The sequence below is a fragment of the Chenopodium quinoa genome, unplaced genomic scaffold, assembly GCF_001683475.1.
Source record: "Chenopodium quinoa cultivar QQ74 unplaced genomic scaffold, ASM168347v1, whole genome shotgun sequence".
NCBI lineage: Eukaryota > Viridiplantae > Streptophyta > Magnoliopsida > Caryophyllales > Amaranthaceae > Chenopodium > Chenopodium quinoa.
Genome location: NW_018743206.1, coordinates 3,059,699 through 3,079,560, shown reverse-complemented (window position 1 = coordinate 3,079,560; position 19,862 = coordinate 3,059,699). Strand labels below are relative to the sequence as shown.

The 19,862-nt window shown below is 36.1% G+C and overlaps 1 protein-coding gene and 1 long non-coding RNA gene across 3 annotated transcripts; one reads left to right on the top strand and one right to left on the bottom strand.

Moving 5' to 3' along the window:
• Nucleotides 1-570: 570 nt before the first annotated feature.
• Nucleotides 571-3,488, bottom strand: LOC110734062 (ruBisCO large subunit-binding protein subunit alpha-like). Of its 2 annotated transcripts, none has more exons than XM_021914127.1 (6): nt 3,220-3,488; nt 1,894-2,074; nt 1,558-1,641; nt 1,207-1,411; nt 969-1,114; nt 571-873 (listed from the first exon to the last, which is right to left on the bottom strand). In XM_021914127.1, exons 2-6 carry the CDS (start codon nt 1,921-1,923, stop codon nt 586-588), a joined length of 753 nt encoding a protein of 250 aa, XP_021769819.1. In that variant the 5' UTR covers nt 1,924-2,074; nt 3,220-3,488; the 3' UTR covers nt 571-585. The 2 variants fall into 2 exon arrangements, with proteins under 2 accessions (XP_021769819.1, XP_021769820.1); XM_021914128.1 differs by having other exon boundaries at nt 1,558-1,636; nt 3,220-3,487.
• Nucleotides 3,489-14,387: 10,899 nt separating this feature from the next.
• On the top strand, nt 14,388-14,985 carry LOC110733996. The gene is made up of 2 exons (XR_002513735.1): nt 14,388-14,518; nt 14,607-14,985. It is a non-coding gene; the product is annotated as an uncharacterized LOC110733996 (long non-coding RNA).
• Nucleotides 14,986-19,862: the final 4,877 nt, after the last annotated feature.

Genomic DNA, 19,862 nt, shown 5'->3' with positions numbered 1-19,862 from the left:
ATCAAGGGGTGAGTGTTTAGGACAAGAGGGTTTAGGTAGCACAAGTTCACAAGTATTTCGCCTGAGTTTTAGGTTATTTTCTATGTGTTTATGCCTCGGATTAAGCCTCTATTTATAGGGAATGAGTAGGTTTAGGGTTTTGAAAATTCTGCCGCAGCAGGTGTCGCGCGCATCTGGATGAATTGCGCGCGGCATCCCAGCGCAAGTGATTTAGTTGCACTGCTATGGGCAGCGCAACTGATTTTCTTGCGCGCGGCATTATGGTAAGATTCGATTTTATATTTTTATAAAATTATGAATCTTCCGTGAGCGCATCTTTGGAGGTTAGGCTGAGTGTCGCGCGCAACTAAATTAGTTGCGCGGGCCTGCCCAGTGCGACTGATTAAGATGCGCGCGGATTTTCCTGCGGTAGCATTAAAATTTAACCTAGGCGCTCCTAAATCCGTCATTATTGGGTTTTAAGCACGGGCTTAAGCCTAATTTTGATCGGATTTAGTTAACTGGACCTCGTTTTAGCTTTGTTTATTTAGTTTGGGCTAGTTTTTGTGATGTGGCTTAACCAGTTATCCATAAGCATTATCCACTTCAATCTAGCACGAAGATAATTTTATTTATCGTCATTGCACTTCCTGTCGGGACAGGAGGCCAAAAGTAGATGTCTACAACAACTAGAGTGGCCAATGTTTCTCCAGTAATATCCTCAGCAATAATAAGCAAAGGTGCTCTCATTTGAGTGGTCATTTCCAATAATGGGATAATATATTTAATTGCATATATCTTCTGGTCAGTTATCAAGACTCTATCATTTTCAAATTCAACAATTGATTTTTCAGGATTGGTAACAAACTGTGGAGATATATACCCTCTATCAATCTACAATACAGAGAACAACCGACATTATATGAGGACCATTTCGTATAAACTTACATTTTGCAAGCACATTAATTGCTAGTATACAAGCCACAAACCTCCATTCCTTCTTCCACTTCGACAGTTGTCTCAAAGGAAGATGACGACTCAATGGATAAAACACCATCTGGGCCAACTTTGTCAATAGCGTCAACAATCATGGTTCCGATCAATTCATCATTTCCAAAAGAGACAGTGGCAATAGCTGAAAGCAAAAGCATGATCAATTATTATAAATATGCTTTTACACTTCATAATAACTCAACACCATCTAGCAGTAGTCAGAAAAAGTAGTACCTTTATCCTCGCGGCCATTGATTGGCCTGGCTCTCTTTTCAAGTTCCTTTATCAATCCTTGGATGGTTTTATCAATTCCTCTTTTCAAAGACACAGGGTTAGCACCTGAGGTAACACAGAGCAGACCTTGTCTGATAAACTCGCGTGCAAGAACAGAAGCAGTTGTAGGTCCATCAGCAACTGAGTCATTTGTTTTACTGGCAACCTATATCACCAACGCTATCATATCACATATAGAAACTATTAACCGTGACAACAAAGTTTACAACACTAAATTCTTATCCTCCAAGACAAGCGTAACGTTCGTTAAATGAAACAACAGTCATACACTTATACATGGAAACTCCATACCTCCCTTATCAAGGCAGCACCAACATTCTCCATAGGATAAGCAAGCTCAATAGCTCGAGCAATAGTAACTCCATAATTACTACCCTACAAAAAGAAATTCAATTATATGCCATTATACAACACTAAGAACAGCAACTCAGCAAAAAAAACCCAGTAAAATGAAAGCATCAACATATAGTGTCAGGAGTTACACATGATAAACACGCTTAATTAATACTTCGTATAAAATTATCAATGTTTAATTGAAAATTCCAAGCAAGTAACTGTGGTACTGCTTTTCCTAGGCAAACATACGTCAAATTTACACATTTTTGTCTTTCGGGGATTATAAGATACCTCTTGGACCAAGGGTAAGTCCAACAACATCAGCAAGTTTATCAATGCCAGCCTGAAGGGCTGCCTTGGAATCCTGGTCAAAGGCAATTTGCTTCGCAAAAGCTCTCACGACAAGCCGCCTGCTTGATGGTTTGTAATGCACCTTCTGTGCCCGCTGAGGAATTGTTTTCCTCGAGCTTCCCTAAACCCATGGTACAACAGGTCATATAATAAACACATTAAGGCAAATATAGCTTTCCACTAAGAGAGAACAACACATAAACAAAAAATCCATTATTCCTTATCCTTCATACTTATGCATAACCCAGGAAATGATTTCTTATCACATTCGAAAATCGAAAACATGTCGAATTCACAATCAATTACTAATATGGAAAGTAACGAATACACAAATCTAAACAGTGGCAACAAAACAACTAAAACCCACGAACCATTAACAGAATAAGCAACCTAATTCATCAATTCAAAAATTCAATCCAATCATATTCAGATAAATATTTGGGGGTGGGGGGTGGGCGTCAATAAATATTGCAGTTTTGCCTGTTTCTGATATGTCATTGTCCATTTTAGATTTTAAAAGAGGGTTTAGAAGGACCAACGACATTGAATCTAGGACAAAAAGAATTGAAGTATGTGCCTCTAGAGAAGAAATTTACAGCTTTAGGCCATCGTATGAAGACAATATCAACAAATGACACTGTCAAAATTGTAGAGGGACCCATCAAAGTTCTGTTCTATCTATAACAGATAAAATCTTAATTCTACACTAATTAGCCTAATTATCAGATTAAAACACCAAAGAATGTAGAAAGAAAGAACCTTGCATAGAGAATCAATAACCAATAACCAATACCCAAATTCTCCCTTCAACAAACCGATTTATAGAGATTATATACCAATAACCCATAAATTACCACTAAAAATGAACGAATTGGGGTTAGATTGATCGATTTCGGTAAAGAATTCGAAGAACCCTAGAATTAATCAACATGCCATATCGGGTTTCTTAATTCCCTCTATAAACAAAAAAAAATTACAAAAAAATTTGCCAATAAGGTATTAATTGGCAAATATGAACTAAAACCATTACTGATTGCATGTATTACTCGTTTCAATTGAAGAATATATTTTCCTTAGATTTATTATTCGTTTTTAGACATACAAAGGATAATCGAACCATATAAATGCCAAAAATAAATCAAATACAAATTGCATGTAGAAAAAAATAAAGCAAATTAGAATTCACTAGAACAAAATTCAAGAATTTAAACAATTAGATGCCCAGAAATCAATTTAAGAAGAGGAAACAATTGAAGGACTTCTTACCTCACGATCTAAAATGGTTGAAATTTTCGGCAAAGATATCCCAAATTATCAAGAATCGTTCTTCAATAGTTAGGTTTAGAGACCTTCACTTGTTGTTAAGGGGAAGATTGATGGAGGAGAGGGGAGAGGGCATGAGTTTGAAATGAGAGAAAGAGAGTGAATGACGGGGAGGAGAGGAGAGAGAGAGAGGGAGTGAGGGACTGATGAGAGAGAAAGAGGTGAATGACGGCTATTAGGTGAAACCCTAAAAAGCCAAGTACTGGGCTCCTCTCGTCAGTTGGGCCAAGTTTGGCAATTTGTATGTTACGTGTAATATAGTATTTGTAACGGACAAAATAGTGTCCGTTACGGATACTTATTTATTCGTAAAAAGCACTAATTTGTTCGTTACAAATACATAAGTATTCGTAACGGACATTATTTTTCCCGTTACGAATAAATAAGTATTCGTAACGTACACTATTTTGCCCGTTACGAATATCTTAATTGTAACGGGCAAAGCTTTGCCCGTTACAAATACCTTTCACAAATGAGATTTTTTCCACTAGTGTCCTTCTCTTACTCCTACTCATAAAATACCGCTTCATCATATTCTCTAATGTCCCCAAGCTAGATTCAACTTGATCTTCGTACTCCAATTGTGTCGAACTAGAACTAGATTCATAATCACGTACCACTGTCCTCAACAATCATTTTCTTTTTAGGTAATCTATGATTGCTATTTGCCTCAGTTGCAGGGGCGCCGGGGCTTTCAACTCAACTTTCACAACTTTCGGCATTCTTCGAAGAACTCTACCAAATAGAAAACTCTAATATAAGCTTATATGCTCATGTTGTTAACCAACAATTAAAAATAAGAATCACCTAAATACAAACTCTCATTCTCATCTTTTTCCAAAAGAAATCCCGCATATGCAACCTGTTCTTCATCGTTTATGGTCAACTGTTATACTGAAAAAAATTACTTTTCAATTTGTATAGAACACTAACACTACACATAATCTCATGCTGATACAAAAACTAAAACACTTATGAGAATTTCATTTCTATATACCATGGAAATAGAGATGGCAATGGATCGGATTCGGATCGGGTGGAGCTTCACCCGCATCCATCCATTACTCGTATCGCTCCATCCACATCCATCCATCATCCGCTTCACCCATCATCCATATCCATCCGTCCATCATCCGCGGATGAAACGGGTGGAGCGGATGACTAATGGATGAGTATTAAAGTTGAAAAAAACTCACATAACTTTAATTTTCGGTTATTTGTACAATAGTTTTATTAATTTTATTAATTAAAAAGGAAACAATAACAATATATTGTTTGTAAAATTAATTTGCAACAAAAAAATACATATAATTTTCTTGCACATTTCAGATTTTATTATTAAAATTCTTAGATTAAAAAATTAATATGTGTTAAACGAGTGGGTGGATGATTAGCGGGTGAAAAAAGTATCATCCATATCCGATCCGATCCATCATCCGCTTCATCCGTCACCCGCTTTTCATCCATTTAATTCGGATTTTTATCCATTTATTTATTGCGGGTGGAGCGGGTTAGTGGATATCCACTTAATATTGACATCCCTACATGGAAACAACAATCATGTATGACAGATAGCCAAAGCCATAAAATCATCCCCTTAAATCATCTTCACATTTATAAAAAAAGGTCTTTCAACTAGTAAGAAAATTTTAGGAGCAACAATACAAGTGGTTAATTCAAAAGGACCAACCATCTTGAGACATGTCATGAATACAACAAAGATAATGCATCTTAAAGCCTCACCATAACACCTTAACAGGTAGTGAATGACACCTGGCTACCTCCACCACCCCAGTCCCTCTAGCTTTACTTTCACTAAAACTAAATAAGAATGATGAATTCACTATAACCAACAAGAAGAAATTAAATCCAACAAACAATTTTCACACTAAAACTGGATAAGAATGTTGAATTCACCATAACAACTAAGAAGAAATTAAATCCAACAAACAATTTTCAGATTAAAGCTGAATAAGAATGCTTAATTCACCATAAGGTTTCATTTAAAAGATAAACAAGGCATCAAATAAACTCACAACACCAAAATCAAACATCAAATAATCCATAATTATCTCCCAAATTCATTTTCATAGTTATAAAAAAGGGCTTTCAAATAGTAAAAAAATTTTAAGAGCAACACCATACAAGTGGTTAATTTAAAAGGACCAAGCATCTTTGAGGCATGTCATGAATACAACAAAGATAATGCATCTTAAAGCCTCACCATAACAGGTAGTGAATTAGACATGGCTACCCCCACCAAAAATCAAACTCAAACATCGAATAATCCATAATCATCTCCCAAATTCATCTTCACAGTTATAAAAAAGGGCTTTCAACTAGTAAGAATATTTTAAGAGCAACACCATACAGGTGGTTAATTCAAAAGGACCAACCATCTTGAGGCATGTCATGAATACAACAAAGATAATGCATCTTAAAGCCTCACCATAACAGGTAGTGAATTAGACGACATGGCTACCCCCACCACCCCAGTCCCTCTGGCTTTACTTTCACACTAAAACTAAATAAGAATGCCGACTTCACCATAACCAACAAGAAGAAATTAAATCCAACAAAAAATTTTCACACTAAAATTGAATAAGAATGTTGATCGAATTCACCACAAGGTTTCTTTTAAAAGATAAAAAAGGCATTAAATAAACTCATAACATCAAACTCAAACATCAAATAATCAAGAAACCCCACATGAGATAAACTATCAAAAAAAATCTACAGCTTCAAATTAGGGTGTTTCAATTTATAGAGCAACACCATAACAAATCTACACAAGTTAAAGAGTAACACTAATTTAAAGATCAACCCAATTTTAAGAGGAAGACCATAACAAATCCACAAAAGTTATAACAGTCAACAAATAAAGAAAAAAAACCCCACAACTTCAATTTAAGCCTAAATCATCCCCTTTGATTGAACCCATACTTAATACATCCTATCTTCAATAAATTGATCCCCTTTTACACGAACCCAAAAGTCAAATAATGTTGTTAATACAAACCCAAACTCAAAAGATTTCATCCCATTAGAACAACCATAACTAGATTCACCCCCTTTACAAAAACTCTAACTCAATTCATCCCATTTACATTAGAACACCGACTACAAAAACTATAACTCACTTCGCCATACATAACAATGAAACCAACAACTTACCCACATCCCGAAACCCCCAACTGCAATCAAATCAACTTCTTACCTAAATAAATTCATTCGCTTTGCAAATACCCCAATTCAATTTCTGCCATTTACACAAATCCTAACTCAATATCAAATCAACATCCTACCCCCGTCCCGTAACCCCCAGTTCAATTTAAACATATAAATTGACCACCTACCTACGAACTCTAACAAAAATCGCGAGTGTTTACAAACAATCAACAAAAAGCTCACATCTTGGAAACCTAGTGTAAACAAATCAACCCAGAACTCTAATTCTTTGCATAACTTAAAACCATTAAATACATATATTTCGTAACAAAGAAATTTAAGTACTTACTTCTCGCCCTTTTTTTTGCAGGAATGCGTAATTGTTCACCAAAAAACCACCAAAATTGAAAAGCGCAGTAATGGTGTGGATCTTGGAAGGATTGAGCGAAGAGAGAGCAACAGAGTAAGTGAGAGAAATAGAGATAGAGAAAGAGTAAAGTGTGGGATTTAAAAGGCCATTGTGTAGTAGATTACAAAATTTAAGAGTACAACACACAACCCACTTACGACATATGAGAGAAAATAGAGGCTTTCTAAACGGAGTGTTGCGAGATATTTGGTGTTGTCTCGCAGGGGTAAAGTTGTCTTTTGATATGAAATTTGAATTTGGCCAGATGCTTATGTCGTTTCGAGGTAAAGTACTCCGTTACGAGGAAAGTGTGAGACGTCCTTTTCTCTCTCCTCTCTGTTGTTCCTCTTTCCTGTCGTATTTTCTCTCTCCTGTATATCATTCCAATTTCCCTCTTAGTCGAAATTGAATATCTGAATCTCCTTCGATTATTTTCTACAAAATCGTCCCCCGACGAAGAGTTGTTGGATTCATAGGTTCTCCCCCGCTGGGATCTCCGTCCACCTCCGTCAAAATCGCGATGTCAATCTCCTTCAGGTATGTATTTTTTTTTGTGGGGTTAAACTTGTAGTCGAGGATTATTGTTTTGATTAGTTAATTTTGATGAATTCTAGTGTTTGGTCTATTTTAGGGTTTTGGGGGTCGAATTTAGGGGTAAAGGTTTTGCAAATTATCGAATTTTCAATTTAGGGGTCGAATTCTAGTGTTTTTAGGGTTTTTAGTTTTGTTCTGAGAGTTTGAATTGCATCATGAATTTCTGTCTGAATTTGTGTTTTTTTTTAAAGAGATTAAAATTTGAGTGTTTGCTGTTTTCACAAACCCTTGTGTATGTCTTCTCATATTTACCTTCACTGTTGTCTCTAATGTTTTCTAGCACATAACAGAGACTTCTAAACGTGTGCAGATGCATTGCCTCCAAACAAGTAGGAGAAAGTGAACAGGTAAAATACCTTACACTTCTAAAGATTCAAGTATCATTGCTCTAAATGTTTGTGAATTGGGGAAATCACGTTCGAAAACCGGACAAAATCAGCGTGGTTTGTAAGCGTAGTGAGAACGTTTTGTTGAGTTAAATTGTTTAATTGTTTAAGGTTTGGTATTTCTGTTTTGGCTTCGTATCCACATGAATGTGTGTATGGTTTGTCTGATTTAATATCATTGTAGTTGTTGTTGTGTGTTGTTGGAATCAAAGATTGGTTTTTTTGGTTATGAAATCGGGGGTTTGTGGTTGTCGAATTTTGGGGATAGGTTTTCCAAAATGTCGAATTTCAATTGGGATTTTGATGGGTGGGTTTTAATTGTACAAATGTAGGTATAAATTGCAGTAAAATTGTTGCTTGAACTGTAGCCTCAATAGTCTAATTTTTTGCAGCAAAACTTCAAATATATTTCTTTGTCAAAGGCATTAACCACCTTAGCCTCAAATGTCGAATTTCAATTAGGATGTTGATGTGGGTTTCAATGTTGATTGATATATACCATTAGGGACAAAGTAATTTGAACTATAGCTTAACAAAGTGAAAATGAAAATGTGAATTATTCTTGGGACAGAGTTATTGAGGCACTATTGAGACAATAGTTCAAGCAAGGTAGGTTTTCCATTAAATTCATTTGGGGAAATGTGGTTTAAATTGGCACAAAATATGGGAAGGGTGGAACTGTTTTATTAATTATAAGGGTAGTGAGAATGTTTTTTGGGTAATGGTTTAATGCTTGGTTTTTGTGACCATATGAATGTGTGTATGGCTTGTCTGCTTTACTGTGATTGTAGAAATAATGTCCGCTTTATTTCATGGTTTAATGGAATCTTTCATGGTTTATGGGTTCTCTGCGTTTGGTTTGTTTTGTATAATTGGCATAATGTTTTTAGAATTATGTCATTAGTAGTGGTGCCTTTGTTGTATTTGTAATCAGTTATTTATTGTTATGCCTTTTTTGTAAGATTCTTGTAAGGAGTTTATTTGAAATGATTAAGGTATATTCTGTTAGAAAGCTAATGTTTGGTAAATTATGTGCAGATTCAGTGATGAAGAAAAAGTCAATTGTTCGGTCGATGAATCGGACAAAGTGGGGGGTGAGTATTTATTTGTTGTTGTTGTTGGTGTGATTTTATATTTAAAAAGTGGAACTAATTTGTAAGATGATATTCAGGGTCCATTAAAAAGAGAGGTACGCAAACCTGTGGGTTTGTCATTGACTCTTAAACCTGTGGGCCAATCGAAGAAAATGTGGATTGGTAAACGAAAGAGAATTGATGGTGAAGAAGAAGAACATCATGATCAAGAACTTGATGATCAGGAATCTGAACATTCGAGCAATGAGGATTCTGATTCTAGTTCTGGAGGATTTATGAAGATGATGATGAAGGAGTACATGAAGAGAAAGAGTAAGAAGAGAAAAGGGAAGTCGGTGGGTGGCGGGGGGATTAAGAAGGTATGAAGATTTATTAATTGTGAAGGAAACTATTTTTTTGTATGTGAAAATTTGAAATGTGAAGGAAACTATTTTTTTGTATGTGAAAATTTGAAATGTGAGAATTTGTTGCTTTTATCCCTTGTAGGGTATTTAAACAGAAGGACATAGAGTTATGGCCGATGGTGTAGTCCTACGGACACATTATGATAACATTGGGAAGGTATGGTTTGGTAATAGGTTATGGTTATGTTAATGTGATGTGCTTTGCTTTTGGTAGGTTTTGGTTATCTTCTATTTTGAAATAGAGTAATGGAAGTAATGCTTTATAGTCCAAATAAACTGAATTTTTTGTATTATTAATCTTTTCATGATTTTTTGCATTATTGGAAATGGATTTTTCAATTACATGTTTTGTTGATTCAAGAAAAAGTTGTGTATTAATTCTGGAAATATTAATGATATATAAAAATATATCTACGTATATCTTTTCCCTAAAAAATTTCAAAAAAATATAATTGAATTTACGGATTAATCGAACATTTCTTGTTTTTAATATATGACCCATTTTTGACGATTCCCATTTTTTCTCATCGGATAAGGTGTTTAGGTAGGACCAACTTTTAGTTTTTTATTGTCTTTTGCTTTTTTTTTCTATTTGATTTTTTATTATTCTTGTTCTAGCAGTCAGATCGTTCATTTTTTGTTCTGTTGCTGAAGGATTTATCCAATTAAGGAATGCGATTTTTGAGTAATGAATCTTTTTTCATTTTTTCTTTTATTCGATTCTTCTCTCAATTCAAATAGTCGAATTCGATTTACGTTTGACATTATTTTTGTTATTTTTTTAAAAAATAGAAATATTTCAACAATCCAATTGGTTGTTTCACGGATTTTTTGTTTGAGTCTTTTTCAAATTTGAAAGCGGCCTTTTTGAAGTTTTCAATTTTTTTGTCGAGTTGTTTAAAAATAGGTTTAAAAAATGCATTTGATTAAAAGGAAGGTCAGTTTTCAGGCCCACAAATGTTTAAAAACAAAACTCATCTATTCGATTTCGTTTTTGTTCGCTTTTTTTTATTCGATCTTGATCAGACGGTTGTATTATAGATCAGACGGTTGAATTTGATTTTGAAAAACAGAAAAGAAATAATATATTTATCTGAATACCATCTGTTAACCAGTTTTTAGGAAATTCAGTTTCTGATAATTGAACGCCGTTATAGGTGCATTTAACATGCATTTCGCTATTCCACTCTTTGAAATCATCCGACCACTTAGGTCGTTGGAATAATAACAGACGGGTGAAATTTTTTGCTATTATCAAATAGAATATATTTTCTAAGAATTGACTGAGTTATTAGCATCAAACCTCTTATTATTTGAGCAAATGGAATATATGTTTGGTAATAGTTGTAATGGTCATGTGGTTTGGTTTGGTTATCTTTGAATCTAGTTGTAATATCTTTGAATTAATGGTAATATGTGGTAATAGTTGTAATATCTTTGAATTTGAATTTGAAAAATAGTGATGGGATTAATGCTAATATGTGTGGTTTGTTTTGCAGCAGCCCAATGTTGTTTGTCGAGTGGAAAAGTTTTGTTATCTGGTCAAGAAGTTTGATCTGAAGAGACGGGAGCTGGTGGAAAGTATGGGATTTGGAGGGTTGTTGCATTTGGATATGAAAAATATCCCGAGGCAGTTTTGTTACTGGCTGATGAGTAGGGTCTTTGGTGATGGGACAGTTGTCTTTGGTGATGGATCAATTCTTCCGCTAGGGCCAAACCAAGTAAGGTCCATTCTTGGGATTCCTATGGGAAGGAAGGAAGTTCCTCTTGTTCTTGGCGATGACGAATACGACACCCAGAAGATTATGCGGGTGTTTGAACAATACGGTGTTGGTTTGAAGCGAGAAACTATGTCTCTCAATCTTGCAGCTGCAGCCATGTGCCCTGAGCATGAAGATGGTACTCTGGTGGAGTTGGAGACGGAAGTTGATGAAGAGGACTTTATGGTAGCTTTCCTAATTGTTTCCCTAGGAATGATAGTCTGCACGACGACAAACAGTTCAAACTTGGCTGCATCGTTGGTGCCCACATTGGTAGTTGCATTTGTAGCAGGAGAATATGATTGGTGCAAGTTCACAATTGACTGGGTGCGCGACTCAGCTGATCGATTTCAAACAAAGTTCCATAGAGATGGATTCCGTTGTGGCTGTGGTGGGAGTTTTGTGTTTCTTATGGTAAAGGATACCCTAAGTTTTTGGTTTTTTTAACGCTTTAAGAAAGTGAATGCTAATTAAAGTTAGTCGAAAATGCAGATTTTTTATTTGGATCACCTCCATCGTGTACCAAATAGATGGGGTGTATACCCCAGGCTGAAGGTTTGGGATTTTGACCATTTAAAAGCAGTTGTAGATGAAGGTAGGAGGTCTGATGAAGAGTTTGGCTTTTTGCCGGTGAGTGTGGACAAAAAAAGTTGTGATTAATCATTTATGGTGGGTTGCTAAATTGGAAATGAGATTGTTAACTGGTAGTTGTGTAACAGGTTCTTGACATTGCGTATGGGGAGGACCATCCTTTGGTTCCACGTGATGATGGAGATCTCGAGCTGGTGCACAGTAAAGTTGCTAATACTTCGGTGAATTCTATGGCGGATCAGGTAATTGCTTATACATCCTGTGTTTTGTTTGGTTATGGTGCATAGGATTGTTTGAGCTTGCTGATACATCCTGTGGTTTGTTTGGTTATGGTGCATAGGATTGTTTGAGCTTGCTGCCTTCTAAATAGGATGGTTTATTTTTCTGTCTTTGCATAGGATTAGTTCTATATGATTTTGATATGATTTTGATACCCACAATCTGTACACACTCAAGCAACCAACATTTACAAAAATTAACAATCCTATGATTAGTTATTAGAGTTGTAGTAGTGTACATGGGATATGGTTATGGTCCCACCATTTTTGAATGTTGTGTTCTTTTCCTTATTGGATCAGAAATCAAAATAAGGATTAGTTATTGTTATACATGAATGTTATTATGATGGTGTTTTAGTCATCCCAATGAAAATATGGATGGTTATTAGTTTAAAGAGTATTATGTTCACGTTTGTAAACATATTTGGGCTTGATATATTTCGATGAATTATAACTTTCATGTGGTAATAATAAGTCAATTATTAATACGTTTCTCTGTTATTTATGGTGGTTAGGTGCTTGCTCTATTAACTCCTAGGCTTGTTAGTCTAGTGGAGGGCATAGTTGGTAGAGCATTAGGCAGTAGTTCAAAGGCTGGTCAGCTTGATATGTATACTGTGAGCATGGGTAAAGGGAGTCAGCCTCGTCTTAGTGGGAGTAGTAACAAGGGTGCAAAAAAGTTGAAAGCACCCCAAGAGAAGAACCCAGCTGAACAGAAGGAATCTTGTAATTCTAGCAATGGTGAAATTGGTGATACGATGACTCGGGAAACAACTTTTGATAAGCGGTTGGAGACCTTTGTCAAAGGATGGAAGGATTTGAAGGATGAAAAGTAGTATGTTTTTTTTTTGTCTATCCTTTCTACTTTCTAGCGGTTTATGTTAAAGTTACTTGAAAAATATTTGGTTTGTCCATTTAGATAGTCTTCACTTTGTCCTTAATCAACCTTGTAGATTAAAAAAAAATATTTGGTTTGTCCATGTAGACTATGTCCAATTTAATTGGTTGTGTTTGTAATGGCAGGGAGGGACCGTCCATCATAGAGTGTGATGGAATGAATGCTACACAAAGGGACTGTTATGGTGTTGTGGGTCCTCGAGCCCGTCTTGGGCATCAATATGTGAGAATGACATCGATTTTGTACACAAAGTACTGGGGGACAGTTGAGTTTCTGAATCGGAGGAAATGGATTTTGATAGATCCTTCCTATGCAGTAAGTATATGATGTATGAGTTGATTTACTTGTCATTATTGGCATTATTTACTAACATTAACTTGTGATTTATGCAGATAATGATTAAGGCTAAGGAAAAGGATTATGCGAATCTTGCAAGGAAGTATTGCAAGCTGTTGTTAAGTAATCCAAATGATGATATTCGACTAGTATGTACCTAAGTTTTGTATTTTATAATATTAGTTTTTGTAGCTTTGCATTATATGTTGCTTTGCAATAAGAGTCTGTAGCTTTGGGTATGCTTCATATCTTTAGTTCTTAGGTGTTATTCTCATGAAAATGAATTAGAAGGATGGCCCATTTACTATCTTGCTCTAAGAAAAAGTGGGGTTGTTGATTGTAGTAAACTTGATACAACATTCTGAATACCTATCTTAATCTTATGAGCATTAGTTAGTAACTGTACTTTAACTTACCAGACCAGGAGGTTTCTTATATATGAAGTATATTAAGGTCTTCAATGGTAATTCTAATAATTATTAGAACCTTGAGCGTTTCTTTGCGTGGCATCATACATGTTTTACATAACGCTTTCTTTTTTTCCATGGTTCTGTTGTGAGTGAAATTCATTCATGCAAGGTGCAATAGTACCCTTTTATTGTATACATTTAGCCTCTTAAAGTTCATTGATCAGGGCACTGTTGTAACTTGGAGGAAATGCATATATGAAAGTCCACCTTGAAATACTCAAAGCCAAACTACCAGGGAAAATACATATGCAGCCCTAGCCCTAGTACCCTGTCAGATCATCAAGGAGAGAAGTACTGAGATAGGCAAGCTAAAAATCATTTGAGCACATGTATTTTATAATGTTCGTTGTGAAACAAGTGTTTTTCCCAATGCTTGATGGATCGTCAGAGAACGGAAATGAACACTGGTGGTGCCTTTTCATTGATTTGGTGAAGAATCAAATCTGGATGATTGATTCATTATATCCGGATCCTTATGAACAACATTCAGAGCTTGTTTCTGAATTGGTTAGTAACTAGGCCACCCCACTGTTTGTGTTTTAACAATATAATTTTAAAATGGTGAGATTTTAAAATTTGTACCAATCGGGCAGGTGAAGGCCATTGATGTTCTTTTCCAATTGAATGATCCGTTTTGGGAGTTGGGGACTTGTGAGAAATGGCCCAAGCATGTGGTGGGCATGGTGAAGCAGACGGATACATAAGTTTATTAGCTGTCGCATATAATGTCATACTACATTTTGTTCAATTCAACTAACCACATCTTATTAATGTATAGTTTCTCCTGTGGTATGCTAATGCTTGGTTGCATTAAGCATTGTGCCCGTAATGGTCCTGATACTAGTTACTCTCTGGTATGTTTATTGTATGTTTATTGTGTTGTAGATGGGTGCTTTGGTATTTTGTCCGGAGAAGAAGTTGTATAACAATTTTTGAAATCAGGAGAAGAACTTGAAGAAGAGGTTGTTTTTGGAGGATGCAAACAATTCTTGCAACGAATTATTAGCAAAATTTGATGAAATTCTGCCCAAGGATCGAGTCCGGCCCAGAAGGACATTGTCTTCTCAAAACACTTTGTAGTTGTGGTCAGTTAGGTATTTTTAGGTGGTGGAATTATTAGTTAATCTAAGGGAAAACTATTGGGGTATTTTTGGGGTGTGAATTAGAATATTTAGGTGGTTATTTGTGGCGGTGTGTTTAACCAAGTGGTTGGTGTTTATGTGTACTTTGTTGTTGTAGACAATGCAGGTTGCTTAGACTGTTTGTTGCTTAATAATTTGTGGAATTATTAGTTAATCTAAGTGGTTGGTGTTTATGTGTACTTTGTTGCTTTAGAACAAAAGGAAAACACAGGGAACACATACAATTCAATTAATTAATTAATAATTGATTTAAGTAAGTCTGGAAAATAAACTCCCACAAGGTTGATTCAAATTTCATAAAATAAATCTAGGTTTAAACAGTGATACAATTGAAATTCACTAATAGCTTTTGAAATACAAATTCATTTGTAACTTACTAGTAGCTTTTGATAGACCAATTTCATTTTAACTTACTAATACCCATAAAAACAATAATTCATTAATAAGTTACTAATAGCTTTACAAACACTCTTTAATTTCTAATTTACTAGTAGCTTTAACAACACCAGTCTCGAGCAATCAACAAGAGCAATCAACAAAACTCAAAACTAGACTCCGATGTCCACCCAACACCCTCAGCGGAGTCACTTGCCGCATTTGTCTCATACAAATGGAGTGCATGTTGTATGCGTCTGACATACTCAGGTGGGTAGTCATTGTAGGTGAATGGTTCAGCATTAACAAGAGATAAGTTAGCCATCTCATCAAATCCATTTTCAGACAACATTTGGCGTCGAAATGCAACGCGTTGCTCGGGGTTGGTTGTAATAGCCTCGGTTGGATCCTCTTGTGTGGAATTCAACCATTGATATGTCACTTTGATTCCTTGTTCATTAGGTGTAGTGAACCTCTTACCAGCAAGGATAACTCCCCACTCATTCCCCTTGCCAATTTGCTCATCCACATCCAACCACCAATCCTCAAGGTATTGAAAAAACTCAAAGAAACGTTTAAGGTAGGTGTGGTAAAGTGGGTACGCATAACACTCAGCTAGAGATCTCCTTAAGGCTCTCAAGTTGAAAGAGATGGATATCTTTGCAACATCGACTAAGTACCACATAAAACAAAAAGCCTCCTTACGGAAGTAACGTGCTCTACCAACCTTGAATAGAGTGAAAAAGGGTAATTTGGATGGAAATCTATACCTTTGATTGGTTCTTCTAAGCCACCCCTTGCAATCGTGGCTAGTTGATGACATAACATCATACGCTGGCTGTGTTTAGGCATGTACATATCCCTAATGATAACATTCGGATCGTGCACCCCGGTATTGTTGATCTTGGCGACCCTTCGTAATAGCTTCTTACGTTTTCGTTCCTCACGAGAATTAGCTGCACAACCGAAACAAAACATTTTTATTAGTACCACTGAAACATCATTTTAAACGTGTATGCATTTAAATTTACCGATTGACATATTTATAAGTGCCACTGAATGCAACCAAATACTACTTCATATGCCACATGTTGCACTTAGTAATATGAGAGGACCACTGAAATAGTAGGATAAGCCTTCGTAGTACCTTTGTTGCCCATAAGGTTGAGGTTCAACTTCTCTTTTACTTCTGGTTGTTTGTTATGAAATGTAATGGTAGTAACACTTGTAGTTGAATTATATAGACCATTAGTTGTTGTGGAATTGAATACATCCAACCACCTTTAATTTCACAATTAAAATCTACCTGTATTTAATTAGATAATTTACTTTTACAGTGTGGGTATTCATTTTCACAGTTGTACGTACTTTACCTTGCAATTCACTTATTAAAACCAACTACCCTTTACTTAAAAGTTAGTAAAATAAGAAAGTAATAGATGAATGTTAATAGACGGAAGGATAACGTTGTAGTAGCAAATAAATAGTTTATTATATCACATGATGCAGCTAAATGGTACCCTAAATCAACTAAATGGTTCTCCTACAGCAGATGAGTGGTACTCCCTTTTATACCGTAGTTAACCATAATGGTAATATTAGAGGTACCCTAGTTAATCTAAGTTAATCTTAATGGTAAGGTACCCTACTTAACCATAAAGGTACCCTAGTAAATCTTAATGGTACCGGAGTTTACCTACTTAACCATAAAGGTACCCTAGTTAATCTTAAAGGTACCCTACTTAACCATAAAGGTACCCTAGTTAATCTTAAAGGTACCCTACTAAACCATAAAGGTACCCTGGTTAATCTTAATGGTACCCAAGTTTAACCTTGATGGTACCCTAAGCTAACACAGCTGGTACCCTAGATAACCTTGATGGTACCCTTGGCGATCTTGATGGTATTCTTGTTGACCTTGATGATACCCTAAGTAACCTTGTTTGACTAGAGCACTTGAAGACCTTGGTATGTGATGTGGAACTGGCATCGCCTCCCTTCTAGGGAGTTGTTTGTATTTTTAACTACTAGCCATTCGCGGTACCATGACTTGGAATTCATGTCATGCTGGTTCGAAATGAACATCTTGTTTGAGACTTGTTGTTCCCATTTGTCTCCTAGTGATGCTTTAACTTCCCGACCTGAGGTGAAAGTTTTCAACAAGCTATTGTTGTTTTTGAAGACATCGATGACCTCATTAACCATAGCGAATGCAATGTTGTATGTAGCTGCTATATGTTTCATCTTTGTTGCTATTGACATTAATATTTGACCCCTCTCCCTGAATCCTCTTGCGGTGTTGTCATGAGCATGCCTGAACAAATATGCGATGGAGTCCAGTATAATAACCCTAGTGTGTCGGCATCCTTCGTGGGAGCTCAAGACAATTTGTTCCACTTGGTTCAAAACCAAAAAAATTTGATCTGGGTTGTCTATTTTTTTGACAAGGATCGATGACAAGGGATCTTCCCCCACAACCGACCCAAAAATACTCTTGCTCAGGGAGCTTAATCTGTTAGATGGAAACACTGGGCACGCTTGAATGTAAATTGACAACCCATAAAAACCTTCCGGAGGCATGAGCATGCAAGTTAGGAGCAACTGCAAACATATTTGTGTTTTGCCCACCCCACTTTCCCCATATATTTCAGTTAATTCGCCCGTTTGTATTCCACCATCTAAAATAAAATCTATGATCTCGCATTTGGTTTTTATTTTAGGTTTCATTTTCAGAAGAAGGGTGTTGTGTTTGGTAAAATCTAAAACCTATATTTATAATATATTTCGGATAACGTACCTTTTTTTTAGATCGTAAGAAGGAGTAGATTTGTATGGACTACAAGAGGATTACATTATCAACTAGCACACCCGAGGTGGTAACATTATCCGATTTAATTTTGGACTGTAACATTATCCGATACAAATTTGGACTTGCGTAAATGTTGTACAATTTCCAATTCATATTCCTAGAGCCAAGTGAATTGTGTTGTCATGTCAGTAAGACCTTAACTTTTTGCAGTTGGACTATTCTGACAAACAGTAACACCCAAGGATAAAGGGTAACTCCACTCTATAAAAGCACACGGTAACAAAATTTTACCATGGACATGTTTTTTTTTTTTTTATTTATTATATGACTATCTTTCATTTACTGTGTTTTTTTTAATTTTTCTTCTTCTCTTAAATAAAAAGTTAACACCTTTTAAAAATATTTTTAAAAGTACATATTGAAAGCAAGTCTTCTAGGGTGATGAATTGTTAAATCAAATACTGATTTTGTTGTCAGATTGGGCAGAATGCTTGTTGAATTGAACAAAGTGGATTCTTAGTAGTGGGATTGTTTACAACTTCATTTGAATTTTGTCGTTTGCTCTGTGAAGCACTCTACTCCAAAAACACTCTCATCCAAACAAAATTCATCCAGCCATGTCCACTCGCCTCAATAGCATACGCAACGTTTGGGGTCGGCTAATGCAGCCACACCCAATTGAACCCATCATGTACTTTAGCCCTTTCATAACCTCACTTGAACCCAAGCTCAATTTCAACAACCTAAACTACTATGCTGGGGAAGATTACTTCCTTAACATGGACCCGATACCGCTGAACGTTGTTCGGGAGCAACTTATTAAATCGCTTGACGATGAGACAACAACCTTCATCCCCAACAACATTATGGAGGTGAGTGACTTCGATGTACGGGCTGCTTACTATCCTACTTTGTCCGACCTAGAAGGATACCTCCACAAGGGTGTCCCGGTATTCGCACGGTGGCTATGTCAAAAATCATTGGATGTGGTGGGTGCTCCCTTCATACCCTTGGAGTTGATCCCTGTCTTCGATCGCAAGCCAATTGTGATGACCGACCATCTTCCTATCTACACCATTCCTCTTCATGAGAAACAAATATTCATAGGGTCTAAGACTTCTGCAATTCATGTAATTGAAGTCAATGTTAACATTACATTGGTTAGTTTTAATGTTTTCAGTTGTAAAACAACCTTAAGAGGGATTAAGTACCACCGTATCTCTGTGTGTGGGTCGAAGGAAGACATTTCGGGCGCTCCATATTTTCCAAGAGGTGCAACATTTATTGTGTGGAATGCTAGAAATGTCAACCGTCCATCTTTCAAAGAAACTTTCAATAAGCTATACAATGCTTTTTCCCCGGAAGTTTTGGTCATGACGGAGGCTAGAGCTGACGCTGCTTTGCTGGGGTACGTGAAAGATGTCCTTCAAGGGGTGTACTCGGTTGATGGTTTCGGGATGGTAAATGGGTACTACGGTGTGCTTGTAATTTGGCAAAAATCCGATGTTTATCCCTGGGTGACTTACAGGGGTGAGGCTAGGTACGGCCAGCAAATGGGTGTCGATTTTCAGGTATTAAGTTGTTACTTTCACTTATTATTTAATAATACTTGTTTCGAATAATTAAGTGTAGTAACATTTGTTTTAATCAATAATTGTCATTTTACTAGCCGGGCCGAAATTCCTTCCAAGCCCCGATCGACTCCACCCTGCATCAACTTGGTACGAAGACAGAGGGGGGAATGATGATGGAGCTGTGAATTCAGACAATGATCACTTGTCTATGTAGGATAACGCAAGTGTTGCGGGATTGAGCTACTATGTTATGTTACTATGTTACTATGTTAAGTACTATGTTATGTATTATTAGTGG

Bases quoted from the DNA above. Each gene is read 5' to 3' on its own strand.
- LOC110734062 (XM_021914127.1), bottom strand. From the start codon at position 1,923: ATGTTGTTGGACTTACCCTTGGTCCAAGAG. The intron at 1,642-1,893 runs GTATCTTATAAT...TTCTTTTTGTAG, and splicing joins ACTTACCCTTGGTCCAAGAG to GGTAGTAATTATGGAGTTAC. The intron at 1,412-1,557 runs GTATGGAGTTTC...TTGGTGATATAG, and splicing joins GTGCTGCCTTGATAAGGGAG to GTTGCCAGTAAAACAAATGA.